The 19,281-nt window shown below is 34.4% G+C and overlaps 1 protein-coding gene across 1 annotated transcript in view; it reads left to right on the top strand.

Moving 5' to 3' along the window:
* Positions 1–19,281, top strand: part of LOC149784556 (uncharacterized) — a 47,462-nt gene that overhangs the window by 18,777 nt on the left and 9,404 nt on the right. Inside the window, exons 4-6 of the mRNA XM_089933006.1 lie at positions 3,040–3,829; positions 6,792–7,052; positions 17,155–17,745. Of these exons, the coding sequence (XP_089789132.1) occupies positions 6,815–7,052; positions 17,155–17,745 (829 nt within the window). The 5' untranslated portion in view covers positions 3,040–3,829; positions 6,792–6,814. The remainder of the gene's footprint in view (positions 1–3,039; positions 3,830–6,791; positions 7,053–17,154; positions 17,746–19,281) is intronic.

Raw genomic sequence — 19,281 nt, 5'->3', positions numbered from 1 at the left:
TGGAAAGAGAAAATTTAGCCAGGTGTCATTCTGTTATAATGGTACTTGATAGATGGAAAAGAGTGTGTGTGTGATTTGGATTTTTAATGTAGCTTTAACAATTTTTCAGTCATATCGCTACAATGTCTGCAATGTGGCAGTTTATAGTGATGTCTAGCACTGGGGCATCATGCCGCAGACATGTAGCATGGTGTCCCACCCAGTCACATTATCCTGACACTTTTTGGGCCTAGAAGGAAAGCGTATGAAAAATTGCTATAATAACATAAAATCTAATGAAGTCACCTACATATGCATATCAACATTTATACTTTGTCTGTATCATGTAACTTTGTATTTCCCAACTGAGCTAACAAAAAGCCAAATCCTATATGTTACTAAATATAAACAAACTGCAAAAAAATGCTGCAATGGCCTGAAAACTTGTTCATGTTATCTACCTATTATTATAAAATATGCATTGTATTTGTCTGCCTTAAGCAATTGTTGAGTAACTATACTAGCAAGTCATTTATTAAAAACAAGGTGAGTCATTCTAAACTTTAAATAGGTGTGCAAAATTGAAACGTAAGTACTGAGTTCAAATAACCTAAACAGATCTCAGTACATGTATATCAAAATATTTGATCTGGCCTGGTTTGGTTAACCAGTGGCTTTTTGTTGTTGATAACTTTCTTCTAATTCAAACAAGGATTTGGTCAAAAAAGTTCAATAATAGTATTTAGAAATGGTCTGCTAAATTAAATGAAAATTAAATCAATTCATTTATATATTACAAATATGCCTACTAAATTTCGTTTGTGTACTTCAAGTGTAGCTTATATCATCATTACAAGGCATATGTAAAAAAAATTAGAAATCCCAAATGTACACAAATATGTAAAAAGATGACAAATTAATAAGAGGGCATGAAAATCTAATCAGGTTATTTCAGTAGAACGTAAATATACCTTTCAAATTCCATTTGTCAATCTTAAGTGATTTCTTGTAAAGTTGCTGACAAGGTTTTTTGCACACTGTCAGACAAGAAGGTAAATAATATGTACCGACAATGTGTAGAAATCGTAAGTTTGAACCCAGTCATAATATATAAATATCATGTGTGGTGTTGAATCCACTTGCAACATATAAATATCCAATCTTTTTTTTAACTTTAAAGTTGTAAAGTGACAGACATACAAATGAATGGACAGCCGAACATCAATTTGTTTCTTTCCCTGGGCCGAGACTTAATATGAATGAAAAACAAATTGAAGGAATGACAGATTAAAACCAATTTTTCTCTTTCCTTTTGTGGAGACCTAAATGTGAATGACAGAGTGACGAATGGCCAGCCAAAACCCAATTTTTCAGTTTCGTTGGATACAGACATAAATTTGAGTTACAGATAGATAGATAATTGACAGCTGAAAACCAATTTGTCTCTTTCCTTGGATATAAACCAACAAATAAGTGCAGTAAACGCAGTTCTTACTCTGTTAAGAACCAATGAGGCATGGGAAGCTGCTGGCAAGCTTTTTTACATGTCTGTTGGCTTAGCCGGAAGCACGTAATGGTGTTTGTAAAGATGTTAATGTATCAAAACATGTATCTTGAATCCATATGGGGAGAAGTGAGATGGCAGTGATTTGTAATGGTGAGTGCTTCAGACCGCTCTGTCACACAGGGCCCCTTTCATAGTTTATTTGTTCAATCTATATTATTTAACTTACATCTTCAGGTTATAATATAAGGAATTCAAATTATAAATTGTAATGATGGAGGTAATACTATCATATGTGAATTCAATTCACAGGGCAGTTCAGGTGGGGTGGAGGTAACTGATGATCAAGTGCTGGAAGGCAAAGATTTAAACTTTATAACCTGCACATAAAATTCAAGAAAAGTTATACTTGAAATGTTTTCATTCGGGCAAGATTGGTTAGCTTTCCTGGTTATAACCCAGAGGTTGTAAGAATTTAAAATCCATTTACGCAGTAAGCAAATCTGAAATGGTTGACAAATAAAGCAGTGATGTCACAGATAATGCCACCCACTTTACACTGTTGGTACATGATAGGCATCTATGTATGAAGTTAATGTGCAGTTTCTATAATTAAAAATGTAAACATAAATAAATTTTTAATGAGACTGTATCTACAACATTGCAACTGAGACGTATTTCATTCATAGTAGCAAAGTCTATACAGGATAATATCGTCGATAGCACAGACCCCATGTACGTACTGTTAACCATGCTAAGCGGTAAATAATCTGGTTCATGGTTATATACTCTTGCTGAGTAAAGGTATCGGAGACGCTCTACTGTATTCCAAATGAGTGTGAACTGTGAGGAAGAGTTACTTGATGCCCCAGTTCTAGACATCACTATAAACTGCCACATTGCAGACATCGTAGCGATATGACTGAAAAATTGTTAAAGCTACGTTAAAAATCCAAATCACATCACATCACTCAGGAACCCTATTTTACTTTGAACACGGTAATGTTATGCTTAGCTGACATTCAACTGTAATAGTTAAATACTCATATTTTCCTGTGAATCCTCCCACCTCATTTGTGAAGTTAGGACATTTATGTTAAATGTGAAGCTAGGACATTTATGTTAGGACATTTTATGTGAAGTTAGGACATTTATGTTCGGGCATTTTACGTGAAGTTAGGACATTTATGTTAGGGCATTTTACGTGAAGTTAGGACATTTATGTTAGGGCAATTTATGTGAAGTTAGGACATTTACGTTAGGGCATTTTATGTGAAGTTAAGACATTTATGTTAAATGTTATTATGGCTAAAGTAGCAGTATTTTCAAACATTAATAAATAGCAACTTTACTAATAGTAATAATAATACAAATACACTGTACTTTGATTATTGCAAGAATTGTAGTGGTAGGTAAATTACAACACTACACTGTTGTTTAGGTCAGAAAGAGATATATAGATTTTTCACAAGTTTATCTTGCATTGTTTACTAAAAGTATGTATGTCTGTATTTTGTGTATTCTGCGTCCTAATGTATGTCACTTTTTCTCCACAGTCGACAATAAACCCCACTACAGAGGTCTTGTGGTGTGTGGAGATACGTTGATGGTTGTAGACTACAGAGCATATAATATCCAGTTTTACAGTTGTCATGATGGCAAACTACAGTCTACAGCATATACACTGGAGTCTAAACCTATAGGTGTATGTCTTATTAGCAAGACCGAAGTTGCTGTTTGTCTGGTAGACAGTGAAATTGTAATACTGTCTATTAAACCGTTAGATGTAGTAAAACTGGTGAAGACACTAAATGCACAGACTGGATTTTATTTATGTCATTCAATGGCCAAAGTGAATTCTACTGACAAACTCATTATCAGTGGTTTGAAAAAGTATGAAATGTTGTGCTGGTGTGTTGTGTCCCTTAAAGATGGACATGTAGATTCAATGCATCAGACCTTTAAACAGGCCATTAGTAGTTGGAGTCACCTGGCCGTAAAAGATAACATGGTGTATGTCTCATGTTTTGCTGAAAACTCCACTGTTAAAGGTGTATATGCATATGATATTGTTAATCCACACACACACAAGTTCTTGTATCAACATCATGAATTAAAATCACCATGGGGATTAACAGTTGATAGGAGGGATTTTATTTTTGTGTGTGACAAGGACTCTTAACAAAATTCATCAGCTGACAAACAGTGGTCAACTAATAACTATACACATAGTGTCATCGAGGCCCTATGACATATTCTATGAGGACGAGCATGGATTTCTGTATACAACAAGCCTTAGTAGTAAAGAGATCACTCGATATAGACTGGAGTATTTACATCAACCAGGTAATTCTATTTTGCTTAGCATTCATTTTTATATCACACGACAACTAAAACAACACACTTCATTTATGTATGTTTCTTAACCTTTGTAACAAATGCGAGTTATAAATGTTACAGTTAGAACTTAATTATAAACACAGACATGTTTTAAAAATGTAAACTAAAATTAAAGTGGAATCAATAAATATCGTACAAATTATTTTTTCCTCGTTAGTGTAAGTCAATGTCCTCATGAATATAGGCATATTTGACTTTAGGTACAAATAAAATATTGTTTTAAAATTTCTTACAAGTATGGTTACATCCAAGTTGATTCTTTAATGATTATTAAGTCAGATATAAACCTTGGTGGTCACTACAAAATATTCATATAAAAATTACTAATTTCTATGGACTAACACAATGATGGTTGGCTTGTAAGTTCTCATCATTTCCAGTGCAGAGCAATTCACATTTACTTTACAGTATTCTTGGGTTACAACAGTAAAGATTCCCATGGATTTTTCAGTGTATTTATAACATTTGTGTTTATTGAGTGGTTCTATAATGATGTTGCAATGGAACTTTATCAACAAACAAAACGCTAACACTATTTTAATGACCACTAATCAGGTAAAATTATATTTGCTTGAGTAATTTGCTTAAGAGATAAGGCTTGCTATAAGAGATAAGGCTGGCTATAAGAGATAAGGCTGGCTATATAAGGCTTGCTATAAGAGATTGCTATAAGATATATATATATATATATATATATATCTGTACAGCTGTCCCAGCACAAGTAGCTACTACACATGTAACGGTGACTTCCTGTGTACAAAACCCTTAATCTGCATGTCCTCTAATTTTCATTTACCTCAACAAACATGTATATTGACAGGTATATTACTGATAATTTGTTGATTAGAAAACTGCTGAATTTAATCACTAATGAGGTAATTTTCCTTGAAATTCTGGACTGTCTGTTTGCCACGGAGTCAGCTCCCGTTAGTTTAACATTTTAATTGGGAGCTCAGTTTTCTGAGGTAGTCTCTGCTATGAGTATTCTATCATTTTGTTCTGGTTGCTTTGATCGTATTAAATATTGCGTGACTGAATACTTTTAAAAAAATTATATTATTCTTCTTTGCTTACCTTTGTGACCATTATCAGACCTGCTGTATGTTGACTTGCATGATCTTGGTGGAGATGTCTATGTTGTAATTAGTAGTCGGTTTCCTTATCTCCTCTTGTATAACCTCTCACAGTTTTTCAAGATCAGTAGAATTGGTCTTCCAATCTTTCATCTCACAGATTCCTTTGTCATATCTTGCAGATTCTTGAACATGTTTATAGAAAACATTTTGGTCTTTCCCTTGCTGCTCTTTTCTCTGTATACCGGTAGGCTGATTTTCATCTTCAGTCACTAGACTGACATCTTCATCTGTGTCTGAACACCTAATTAATGGCCTGTCTGTGTTTTGCTCTTCTTGTTCTTACTGTTACATGTTTCTTTGCAGTTTACTCTTGAAAGACAGTATCATCAATGAATTTTGGTTCTTTTACATACTCAGCTTGAAAGTGAATTTTATCATCTATCAACACACCAAGGAAGCTTCTCAGTAAATCTTCTTGTCTTCATCACGCTTAGTATGTACCTTGTCATACAACCTTTGCATACTGTTGAAATTTTCTCCATATTTCTGGTGTCTGTGACTAATGTGAGCACCATATCAAGCCTGCCAACGTGGTTTTGCTGTAATTTTCTGATAAAGACCCTTAAATTAGTGACTTCTTGAATAGAACATAAATTATGGAAATGAGATTATTTTTGGTAAAATCTAGATACTATCTTGTCCGTATTGGATTCAGTCTTGCTTTCATATTGGATTCAGTTGAATTAGTTAGGGAACCAAACTAACTTTATGAGAGTACCTTTGATACCTTCAGATGTACCTGTTTTGTGATGCAAAGATTTGTATGATCACGTGTTTGCCCATTGTTTGAAATGGTGACAACAAGGGATATGTTAGGATAAAAGGGACCTTAAAACTATTAAAAAGCTTTAATATTACAGAAAAATAAAGTGGAATATTGAGATTCTTGGTGAAAAAGTCAGAAAGGGCAACATCTAATTTTAGTGAATAACATTTGTGGAAGGGATTAAAGTTTATTTCCTTTGCCACAGTCTATGTGAATTTTTTTTAAAGGGTTAACTCATTCATCAGATTGATATGAAGAAGCCATTGAGTTCAGTATGGTTTATAATTACAGTTGATGCAATTCTGCTGGAGGAAATTAAAGTTCAAGAAAACTTTATAAATTATTGAGTTAAACACAATGTTTACTGTTGATGCATTATTCTTGAGTCACACTTCTGGAATTTTAAATGTCTGTTTTCCAGCATGACATGATGTATTGTTACACCTAACTGAAATCTGATTCAGCTTAAGATAAAATTAACTACCCTACTAAGAAGGCCTTGTTTGGCATGTCTGCATTATGGTTTCGCAGTTTCAACAATCCTAAATCGACTGGCTAATTCTTGCACGATGTTTCATCATATGCATGTCCTCTTTGAAACAATTGCCCATAAACAAATTTGTCTGCAGCACCTTTTAGCCTCATAAGTTACTCATCTAGCTTTCATCCGATTTCCAACTCTGACGATTGACAACTTCTTCAAATCTGATGAGCAGAATCTTTTTGGTGCCTGTCAAGTCTACATAGAACTCTGTTGTACTCAAATTGTATATTTAAAAGTTGTCATTTTTTAAATTTATTTGCGAATCTAATTGAACACCATGACAATGTATGCGATGAGTTTTATTGACAAGGATATTTAACACCAGTACAGTGTATTAATCTGAATAACATTGAAGTAGCTTGAAAACTGAGCGATTACACTCTCAGAAATTTCAGGTAGTTTATATTTTTTTAACTTTGCCTCAGTGTTGACAATGTAACTAATCTTCGATTATATGCACAGGTGTTCCAGTAGAAATTCTTAACATGGATGACAGATCCATCCAACGTTTTGAAGATGCTCTAAAAGATGGAAAGGAAACTATATATAACATAAGACTCATGGTTGTCGGACACATGGGTGCTGGGAAGACAACCCTGGTCAAGCGTCTCCTTGGAGACGAGGTAAAGATTTCTGAGAGATGTAGTACAGAGGGTATAGATGTCTATGTCAACTGCTGTGATGTTTCATTATTGACCCATGAATGGAAAAGGAGAGAAAAAGGTATGTGGGCATACACAATTATAAACGATAGATATTTCTGAATTTGCACACATGTCATGAAGTCTCTATTTTGTGTCAGCACGATTTCTTACGTTTTCCACCATCAAATGTTTCCAACCAGTACAAATAAGTAATTTGCTTTTGGGGTAAAGAAGAGATCAGCATTTGTCCATTTCAGGCTGAAAAATTTACAGTAACAGGGTCTAGGGTTGAATGTCACATTAACCAAAAGAAGGAATTTTCTGATACTATTAGCCTTTCAAAATTTTCAAGATAGCCACAATGGCAGCCATTCTTGAGATCAGTACCACTTTCTGAATAGGTTTCTTCCTTACCCCAAGTTCAAAGGATCCACAAAAATTTGGTCTGTAATGTAGAACTACTGTCTTTGTGGGGAAAACATTTTCTTCTCTCATCAGCTCAGTTATTGACCATGACTGTTGATCACAAATTAAATAATTTCTCCGTAACATTAGTGCAAGCCATCCACAAATTGTAGATTAGGTGTGTGATGTAGAACTACAGTTATTATGTAGACACTGTTTTTCTTCTTTTATTTTGTGACTTTAACCTTTGACATTTTGATACCAAAATCAGTAGCTTCTTTCTTACCCCTAGTGCAAGCCATCCAAAATGTTTGGACCAGATCCATGATACAGAACTACTGTTAGTGTGTTTAAATCATTCATCTAATTTTAGTGATCTTACCCGAGATTTTGTAGCTTCTTTTCATAATGCTGGTGCCAGCCATTCGCAAAGATTGGGAAAAGTGTAGGATAAAGTACTTTAGCTCTTGTGCAGGAACAATTTTTCATTTTGTTTAGTCGAAGGTCGTTCTCTTTGACATTTGACTCCAAAGATCAATAGCTTGTATCTCACCCATAGTGGAAGTGATTCACAGAGTTTGGGCCATATCTGTGATGCAGACTTACTGCTGCTGCATATAAACCATTGTTCTTCTTAAAGTCTGTTGTCTTCACATGTTTTTTTTAATCATGAAACAGATAGCTTCCTTATCACTTGTGCAATCCAGTGACAAAGTTTGGTTGAGGAATGTTGTGCTGAACAAATATTGTAGCATTAAGACATTATTTATTATTTCAGTTGGAGATCTTGATCTTTGACCTTTGGATTTTAAAATCAAAAGTGTTTACTTTTACCAATTGCAAATCATCCACATGATTTGCTGGACTTCGATAATAGCAAATTGCTCTTACTTGTGTGGAAAAAACTTTTCTGTGTTCAGACTTAACTTGACCTTTGACCTTTTGATTCTAAAATCAAAGGTGTTTGCTTGTACCAATTGCAAATCATCCACATGGTTTGCTGGACTTCGATAATAGAAAAGTGCATGTATTTGTGTGGAAACTATTTTTCTGTGTTCAGATTGACCTATGCCAGTGACCTTTTGAAGGCAAAAATTGACCGGTATTTCCTACTCCGGATGCAGACCATCCAGAATAGTTGGTAACTGTAGAAAGTGGAGAACTGAAATTATCAACATTGTGCAGATGTCATTTATCTACTGTTGATTACAGTGGCCATGACCATTTGTCCCATGGCCGGAATAGCCAAGAGGTCAAAATCACTTACAGTTATGGATTACTGCCTTGTCAGCTCTATCTGTGTGGGTTTGAGTCTCAGCCTCAGCCAGTGTGGTAGTAAATTCCATGGCTGAACTCTCCATGGTTTTCTCTGATTCCTCCTCCACGAATTAATCTGGTTGCCATGAATAACCCATAATGTTCTGAAAAATGGCAGTAAATCCTACAACAACAACAACAACAACAACGAGAACCATTGTACCTTAAATAGATATCATTCTTCCTTATTCCAAGTGCAGCCTATCCATGAAATTTGGTAATTTTATATGGTGGAAAACTGCATTTATTATGGAAAAAATGGGATTTTTCTTTCAGTCAGTGCAACATTGAAATCAAGAGGGCTCATATTTTGCCCAAAGTGAAGACTGTTGATCAAGTTCATAACTGTCGGTTGTGGTCAGCTATGGTTGGTTAGAATGTGAAAATCGAATGATAGGCACATCGAAATATTTTCAACCATCTTGAGGTCGGTTATAAGATCATTTAAAGTAAAATGGTATTATAAATATGAGTTGTTTCCTACTTGACAATTTCCAAGCAGATGTGGCAGGCAGATATTATACTGTCATACTAATTGTCAGGAATAAAAATGGTTAGAAAGTCAGATTTCAAATAAGCAGTGTAGAGATATTGGATGAACAGTGGACAAATTCATGTACATCCACACTGACCTGTTAATTGAACATATACCAAATTGGGATAACCTCATGGAAATTCACTTATTCAAATGCATGCTTGACAGTTCTTGTTTTTAGTCAGCAATAATGTCGAGGTGTGGCAAGTGACATGGAATGTTTACCTGTCCTAAATCAAATTTTACAAATCCTACACTAGACATAACACCGAATTTGGTTAGAATGCCAATCATTAGGGTATATGACCATCTTGAAGAAGTGACATGTCCTTCACCATCCTCCACTTTGAATTATATGCATACAAGTCTGAATTTGTATTCCACGATATAAACTTTAAATACAATTATATAGTGTGAAAGCACAATATATATTATTACATTGTGTGTGTTGCATTTTTAATTTGCTTTCTCCTTCTACATACCTTTGCATGAATTTATATGCTGCCTGCATCCTGTATGCAGACTTTGGCTATTAATCACCTTCTGTTGCATGCTGTCCTGCTTACTAACCTGTCTACAAGGTACGTGGTATCTGTACTAACGCCATATAAGCCATCACCAGCAACCTGGGGGTTCTGGTTATAATTCTTGCACCTTTTGATTTGTGTGTGCACATGTGTATTTTTGACTTATCATTCTTAATAATGGCTCAAATGGAATGATAGTCAACTTGACCAATCTGTCCGACTATTATTATTTATAATTTCAATTATTCAAAGGCTAATTAGTTTTGATATGCGTCCAGTATTGTTTTCTTTAAAGGACGTCTTGAGAATTCTGATGCACAAGTACATTCTGCTAGTCTTTCTGTCTAAAATAAATTTATGTTGAATTCTAAACCAAGGAACATTTTTGTTTTCTGGAATCAGTTTTAATAAACTGAATTCACATAATAAATCTGCCATCAAATCTAGAGTCTCCCTTGCCAACCAGGTCGCAGAGTCCAAGAAAGTTATCATTCTACAGCATTAGATGAGGGGTATTCATTGAAATACCAAGATGACCCTGAATTATCACATTCCACAAATAATGCTTTGACGAGGGTCCATTCATTCTGATACGAACAAAATGTTCGGGGTTTAAATGGTACACTTAAACTCTTGGCATGAACATTAAGCTACATGATACTCATAGACAATTGTTGGCAATTGTGTTTTGTATCTTTTATTTCAAAAGAACATTTGACGGTACTTTACACATCAAAGTTTACAGGATCCTGGATTCTAGTACTGTATATATTTCCTGTAGACAGTTGATATAAAGGGTTGTTTTTGCCGGCTCCACACTAGTACAGTAAAATATCATGTAGATTGAGGTTTTTCTTTTACTCTGTATTAATTCCCCTGTTCAAAACAATGCATCTCAGCCTTATTACAATAGTTGTTGAAATCATTTTAAAAGTTTTCCAACAAAACACACTTGATTTGACTGTCTCTTTTCTTGTCTTTCTCAGACAAGAAGTAGTGTTCAATTAAGTTTTCTAATATTTATACAAAACTAATGACTGTCAGTCTCCCTGATCATGTTGGTTTCAAATAACTCTGATACTTAGAAGGAAACTGTATTATTTCATATTTTCCTATCATCTAGACTTTAAGCTACAAAGTTTGGTTCTCTTGGATTTATCTGAAGATACAAATCTATAATTTATCATTCAAAATTAAATGACAACCTTTTGGTCTTATGTGGATATAGGAACATTAGATATTTCTAGTTTTATGGATCATTTGACATGAACATTTTGAATTTTCTTACTGATGTGAGAATTACTTGGTATGAGCACATAATTCATAAATTTTGAATACATCTAACACTCTTTTGTCATAAAATATTTGAACTGAAATGTTAAATGTCTTAAGTGAAAATAATGTCAATCATATATGCAGGGTGGTTGAGTGGTCTATCACACTCATTGATATGGACCAGATTCTCACCTTTGTACGGGTTTGAGTCTTAGGCACATACAGTGTGGGTGTGGGAGAAAGATTTGCCGTAGCTTCCTGTGGGTCATTGGTTCTTACCTGGATTTTCATGGGTTCTTCTTCCAGGGGCCAACAGGTATAATTTATTGTTTGCTGCAAAATGGTAAGTACTCTTCCACTGCATATATACAACATTTATCTTAGAAATGGATGCAGGCAACTATGGTGAATGAATAATTAGAATTCATTCTTTTTGGCAAGAAATTATTTTAAAAACTATTTTAAATGGTGTGTAAAAATGTTCATGTTGTGCTATTTTTCATTTTATATGATATATTCTGAAATTGTCTGCTACAGTGATAGTGTTCCTAAGGCCAGTGCTTACACATAGGGCTTATCCATGACTGTTTGAATAGCTGTGTTCTCATTTCAAGGTTTTTGGTGTGTATTTGGAATAGTTTTAGTTCGAAAGGGAACCAAGTCTGAGCTCTCCAAATGGGAACAATCACGAGAACCATGTTTTGCTGTTCGCAATGATTTATTATTCTCTACGGTTCATATGGTCATTAGGAAAGAAATAAGAACATTAGTTGAATAAAATTGTATCCAATTTAAAGAAGTGTAAGTATTAGTACTAAATATCAAGAGAATTTGATGGATTGCTCTAGGTAGAAATAGGTCAAGCTCTTAAAGACAAATGTATGCACTTGATCTGATAAAGGAAGCTATCATATCTCAGTTGTTCATCAGACTTGCAAATACAGCTAGTTCAGTACCCATCCAGGCCAGACCAGATCAGATGTCTCTGTGTGCATTTGGTAAGGCACTCAGTTTTCAATATCCTGGCAAAATAAAGCCAATATTGCACTGAAAGTGCTGTTAAAACAACAAAAAATGTGCATTAATTAAATCTAACAAAATTAAAGTAAAAACAGTATGTGAAAAAAAATCAGAATTAAAATTTCTCTTCAAATAGAAAGACGCGGATGAGAATTTAAAATCTGTTTGCACAAATGCCTATTTATTACATGTTTTCCTATTGTGTTTACATGCTTCTGCAGTTTCTCAGCACCAGTTGCGATGCAAATATTTGAATACACTGTCTGCAATATTTGGAATAAGCAGCTTTTGTGATTGCACATGGGTATGTTAGGCACAACAGTGTGCTCATCTAGTCTGTGGCCAGTTTGCATTGGAACAATTCATTATAATCAAAGTTTCAGAGGATGAAATGTGATAGAGATTATCAAGCATGGAGGAAAATCATACTTTATGCCTGTTAAGATAAGACTTGTTGTCTCATCCTCAAAATGCAAAATTTTCTTTTCAAGGGTTGTATTATCCCTTTTGTTATGGAATAGCGCTGGCCCTTAACTTGGTGACTACTCTCTGAATCGATGTGATCTTTGGGACCGATAAGCTCTCCTTACAGTAAAAGTCCAGTTAAACTTAAACCCTCAGTACAAGATGTCTCAGTAATGATTCTAATGTTGAAGTGTGCTGTCTTTTTTATGAATGGGACATTATGGACGAAATGCTTGATCTGGTTTACTAACAGTCAACAAATCATATGGCAGTAAAACATGCAAGACTCAAATAGCATATGCTAGACTTATAAATAACTTGTAGAATAGATATCACAGTGGTTACGTGTGCATTTGGACAAACAAACTAAATTTAATAACAGTTTATGATGAAGTTTTAATGTTTAGATTTTATATTAAAACTGTGGTTTAGTGATAGACTTAGAAATACGAGCTTATAATTATATGCATATGGGTTAACTTCAAATGGTCTTGAGAAACACTTATTTGTTATAACAATAATTACTCAAACTTGCATACAAAACCTTGGGAAACGCTCAAATGCTTTACAATATGACTTAAAACGTATGAATACAGCCTTGAGAAACACCAAATAGCTTCATAATCAAGCTTGCACTTATTATTATTATTATTATTATTATTAAGTTTAAACAGGGGTATGTTAATTGTTTAGTGCCTGCCACACTCTCATAAACTCTCACATGTCAAGTTCCCATTGGCACAAAAAGGATGGGGAACACTGGAGTAAATGGTCATAATTTGCATTTTATATACGTGGGGTCACTCTGCAGGTCATATGGACTTCTGGGAGAGTGTCGGATGTAAGGTAAAATTGTTTGCATTTTTTCAACATGCAAAATATGAAGTGAATGTTTGCATACACATCTAACTGAAATGATTGCTCGCAACTTCTGAAAGTGCAATGAATTAGTTACAGAATATACAACTTGTAAAATGTAAAAATATCTGCTCTGTTGTTTTTACAATTTACTTCTGAAGTCCAGGAAGTGAAAATGATCATATGGAGCTAGCATTTTGTTTTTAGATATGCACGCCTAAAGTAAGGCCAAGCTGTACACTTTTAAACACAAATTGCACCCATTAGCCATTCACCAAAATAAAGAGAATTAATAGTTTCCTAAGATATACAATGTCTTTTTTAAATAGTGTAACCAATGATGAAAACTTTGGAAATTAAAAAAATCTAACCTATGCATAATTCGAAACTGTGGAGAGCCACCTTAATACAAATTTGAAAATATGTGCAATTATTTTTTTATTTTCACATCATCATATGTTGTGTTTTTAAACAAACGTTATATTAATATTGATGTAATGCATAACATACGTCAATTATGCTAATTTGGTCTTGCTTAAATAATATGCCTTGGGGCAGTATTATGCATGTAGTGACCTTATTTGTTTGGAAAGTTAAAGTCTTGCAAAATAGAACTGAAGACAACTTCAATTTAAACCTTTTGCATCAAATGGAACAAAATGTAGAGGGTAAAATGTTTCTTTTCATTCATTTGTAATAAAATTAAGAAATAAATGATGAGATGAGAAAATAGATTCACTTCTTCGGCATACAGTTTACGTTTTGACCTTTGACCTCATGAACCTGATCTGGCCAGTACCTTTTCTAACTAAAATTTATTAGTTACATCTCAGGAATAAGTGAGGCAAGTTCCATGTTTCTCTGTCTTTCATCATACTATTGATTGCTATGTTGAGAATATGCAATGTGGAAGTTTAAAATAATTCACTTTTCATTGGTGGGGGGAGGGACCTGTGGTTCTGTGGGACGTTGCTACCAATGAATATTGTTTAGTGTGTTAAAATGTTTGGATTATTCAAAAGGACTGTTTTGATGCTTAAGACTTAAATATTACAGCTATAAAATTAATTAATTATTAATTAACTATGTTGTCATTATGGAGGTGCTACACAGATACTATTACCTGAGAGAGTGACAGGTGCAAGGTGAAGTTGTTTGCATTTGCATCATGCATATTGGAGAGAATGTTTGCATGCCACTGATACTTTTAGTACTGTGGCTGAACTTTATTTGGGTGGAAATGGTACATTATATAAGCACTCAGCTAACTAAAAGAACTGCTCTCAAGTGCTCAAAAAATCAGCACGAATCTGTTTAAAGTACACTATATTTAGCAGTAAATGGAATAGTGAAAATTTTGACAGTTTAGACAATACCATCTTCTGAACGTGCAATGAATTAATTACAGAATATATGAAACATAAAAAGGTATTCGCTCATGTTTGAAATTTACTTTCTATTAAGTCCATCAAGTGAAAATGACCATGTGGAGCTAGCATTTTCATACATAAGCAACTGATCTAAAGCCAGGATATAAATTATATCCATAAGTCATACACAAAAATATAGGGAATTAAGAGGTCTTTGAAAATACCGAAGATATACAAGGCCTTTTCTAAAAAGCCAGCATAACCAATTAGTAAAACCAGGACATTCTTAAAAAATCTAACTTATGCAAAATATGAAACTGTTGGGCAAGATAAGGACAGGAGAGTTCCACATATGCCCAACCTGGAAACGAGGCTGAATCTGATGTACCTAGAATAGTTATATATATGTATTATCTCATGCACTCATGCCATGGACTATTTAATTTGATATTGATTTACGTTTCACCTTTAGTCTGATGATTGTCGGTTAGTCCTAAACAAAAATTGTGTTGATCTAACAACCAGAGTGTGTGTTTTTAATTGCTACTCGTAATGCATCAAAAGGTTGAAGTTATATTGATAATGTGGATGTTTTTATGTCTGCAAACAGGCAAAACATTGTTGGGCCTTAAAAGGGAAAGATCTTTCTTTCCAGTTTCCTTAATGCTGTTACTGTTTCCTGCTTAACGTGGACATTTTCCAACCCTCAATTTGTTTACAGATTGTCTGACTATTATGAGGCCAATGCAATTTATTATCATTAAAAAGTAACAGTATGTGACTTTAGACTCATTTCGATGCTTGCTATTTGAACACAAATATTTTTAGAATCCAGATAGATGTTGACTCAAAGAATAATTCATTTTGTGGCTACCTTTGCATGCTATTCACTAATAATTAATGATTGAATTCAAATGTACTGATAGGTAAATCAAACAAAAGGAGATCACTTATTGTTGTCGCTGTTGTTATGGGTTTTAACCCCATTTTTCAGCACAAGAATGGATATGCATTGTGGCAAGTATAACTGATGGAGTGAAAACCTAGGAAAACCCTCTAAAGACCCACTAACCAATGGGACGCTATTGGGAAACTTTCTCACATACATCGACCGAGCTGCAGGCTCAAACACATGCAGAGAGAGTTGAGATGGCTGGATCTATAATGGTGTGTGCTTTACAAAACTTGGCCAGCTGCCTACATACTTATAAAGAGAGTATATATATCCAGTTATCAAAAAACACCTTATTACTCAGCAATATTGCAAAAGCCTTTTCATGCCATAAAATGGAGGTGGGAAAATTGGAGGGATTTGTTACATAACTAACTGGATTGTTGTTGGAGTGGAGGTAATCATTTTCGTGGAAACAACGGAGGAAAAATTCTTTTCCAACTGTTGTACCAAAATTTTGTTTTAGCATGAAATGAGCAAAAGATTTTTTCTTGTGGTCTTACAAGCAACATGCTGCTTCTCCATTCAACTACTGGCAATTTTATTTGTACACAGTAACTATATTTGTCCATCATACACAGTCATCAAACTTTGTGAATGGCTTAAACATGGGGAAAAGAAAGAACCTTCTCTGTTTTGTGCTTAAAGGTTGAAAGGTCAGGGTTGCGATGACTGAAGATAGGAAATTGTTTCTGCACAAACCCTCACGTTTTCCACCATTTGCAGTTTCCGAAATTTGGGAATAGGTTGTACTTGGAGTAATTAAGAAACCTTTTGAATTCGGATGCAAAGTTCAAAGGTCAAAGTCACTGTAAAATTGTATGGCATAATGTTTAGAAGAGTTATCTATCTTTACCAGTGTCTTTGCATTTTTTAGAATTTACTTGACTTTGGATACATACTTTGTTCTTTGTCATGGACAATACATTCATGTTAGCAACAGTGCCTGTTATATTTAAACCCACATAGTCTGATGTCACAATTGAATGTGGTATAGTGTCTTTGCTGCAGCCATTCTATAATCCTGCAATGGCATGGTATAAAGTTACATGAAAAGCATACAAAGGTAGGCTGTTTTGTTAAAAATATCTACGATGTAATTCACAGCAAGTATATACTTTATTTGGTTAAAGAAAATTGCAAAATACCAATCACGCAGTTGAAAATCAGTACATACATATCATGGTCTGTCTTCATGTACTAGCCATTTAACTGTGAAATACTCCCTGTATGGTGGTATGCATGTGCTAGCAAAGTGTTAGTGCTGATTTGTTTGGTATTTACCCATCCAAAGCATGACCTATTTGTTGTCAGCATGGACCAGTTAGCTGCCCCACCACATCTAGTGAATAAACAAAGATCATTTGAGTTATATTATGCTTCAGAACGTCATTACCAGCTAGATTGCCTAATGTAAAGCAGAATTTAGCTGTATTCACTATTCCTTCTACTTTCAGACTCAGAACAGGATTATAAACTGCAGCGTCTTGTCAGGGTCCTGAATGAGAACTACCGAATGGGAGAGAGGGTAGTTGATGATGAACAGGTTGCAGGCTCTTCTCGAAGGGAGAGATATGACCACAGTCCTGATGGTCTTAGAGCTGATTATGATGAGAATACACAGTTACTATACCAACATTCTCCTCAGCAGAATCTTGAACAGAATCTTTCATCTACTGCCAGTCTTCAAGAAGAATCTCCTTCAACAGTAGTTCAGAGGAATTTCAACTATTCTGAAACGAGCACAATGCCTGTATCAGTGCTTGAAGAAAATATTGCCAATGAAGGTCCTAAGACAGATCCATTGAGGGAAATGTTAAATTTGTTGAAAGAAAATCCTGACAAAGCAAAACAAGATGCAAGAACATATGCGCGTTTGACAATATGGGATTTTGCAGGGCAGTTTGCATTTTACACAACACACCAGATGTTCCTGACAAAACATGCCATTTACCTGTTAGTTTCAGATGTCAGTGGACAAATAACTGATATTGTAGAAGATGAGTGTTACTTTGACACTAAAGGGAACATTAAATGCAAAGTTCATGGTGAGTGCTTCCCTGCTTGTACTCTAGACATTAATTTGTCTTCTATTTAACATATTTGGAAAATATTTTATAATATAAAACCATTATCAGATTTATTTATATTCATATGAATGCGGACGTTTTATAGTTCGTAGTGAAAGAGCTTGATTATATTCTGAAGCAAAAATAAAGACTGAAATATTAATCTGGAACAGCTATTTCTGAGAATTAATGTATCGGCCATATCAAGGTGAAGTTCAGTACAACAACAATCCAAAAGTAGATTTAAGATGTGTCAAGAAAGGAAAGGTTAAAGCACTGATTATTAAATATGTCATAAAATATGTTATTTCTGGTCCAGATTTGTGTGATAGGATTATCTTTCTTGCTTGTTGGGTTTCCTCTTGAAGAAATTACTTTTACAAACCATGTTTTCATTCAGAAGTCGGTAATAATGGCTTTTAACCAAAACTGTTTTTTATAATTTCAATTGTTAATTAACAATAAGCTGATTTTCTATTGTAAAAATATATAACGCCTAATTAACAGTCATTTCCTGTAAATTCAATTATTGTTACCAGTACCTTCCTTTCTTGAGTTTACTGGTAGGCTTGACTATTTTATTATAAACTAGCTGACACACAGCGACACAACCAACATCATGCGAGACGCTTGTGTAATGTCTATTATACATTAGGGCAAATATTTAACCATATAGATTTTGATATGGCCAGGAATTAAGCTTTAAGGCATCTGTTGCTTTTGTTTTGTGGCTATATGTGTTTAAACAAACTGGAAAATCATAATAATCAAACAGTCTTCGCTATGGATACTATTACTGATTACCTAAAAACAACAAAAACAATTTGTAAAGTTCACCGTTTAGGTAAACTTAGTCAGTAGCACCTGTTTATTTTCTGGAAACAAAACCATTTGTAAACTAGATATATTGATCATTTAAGTTTACTTTATTAATTTTAATATGCAGCATCAACAAGATCACTAGTATGTCTTATTAACTTCAAGAAAACGTTCTACAAGGTGTGGCATGCAGCCTTGTGGTCTGACAAGTGGTTATACAACATAAATGCAAAACTCATAAGCACCACATAAAACCTGTATGTCAAGGGGGCTGGCGCCATTCGTGTCAATGATAATATGGGATAGTGGTTCAGAAATACAGTCTGATTCAGACAGGGATGCCTTCTCTAACCCACACTCTTCAAAACCTAACTGGAAATGATAATGTCCGATGCTTTCAAAGACCATGAGGCAGTGTCAGTGTTTTGATGATGATGTCGATGACAACGCAGATGAACAAGAACTGGAAGAATCATTAAAGTATGGGATGGAGATCAGAGCTAAAAGACCAAGCTAATGATACAGCCTCAGTGACATCCGAAGTGAAATGAAGAAATAGAAGCTGGGCACAATGAGGACTTTCAAGTACATAGTTGCTATTGACTTTGATGAAGGTTCAAAACCTGAGGATTCCGAATACAACAGCTGCACTGGCTAGGCTGAAGCTTATTTGGAAGGACAGCAACATCATGCTTG

Source organism: Sinohyriopsis cumingii, chromosome 14 (assembly GCF_028554795.1).
Source record: "Sinohyriopsis cumingii isolate HCF-2022 chromosome 14, ASM2855479v2, whole genome shotgun sequence".
In the NCBI taxonomy this organism is placed as follows: Eukaryota; Metazoa; Mollusca; class Bivalvia; order Unionida; family Unionidae; genus Sinohyriopsis; species Sinohyriopsis cumingii.
Note: the sequence above shows the minus strand (reverse complement) of the source record. Positions and strands in the feature narration are given on the sequence as shown.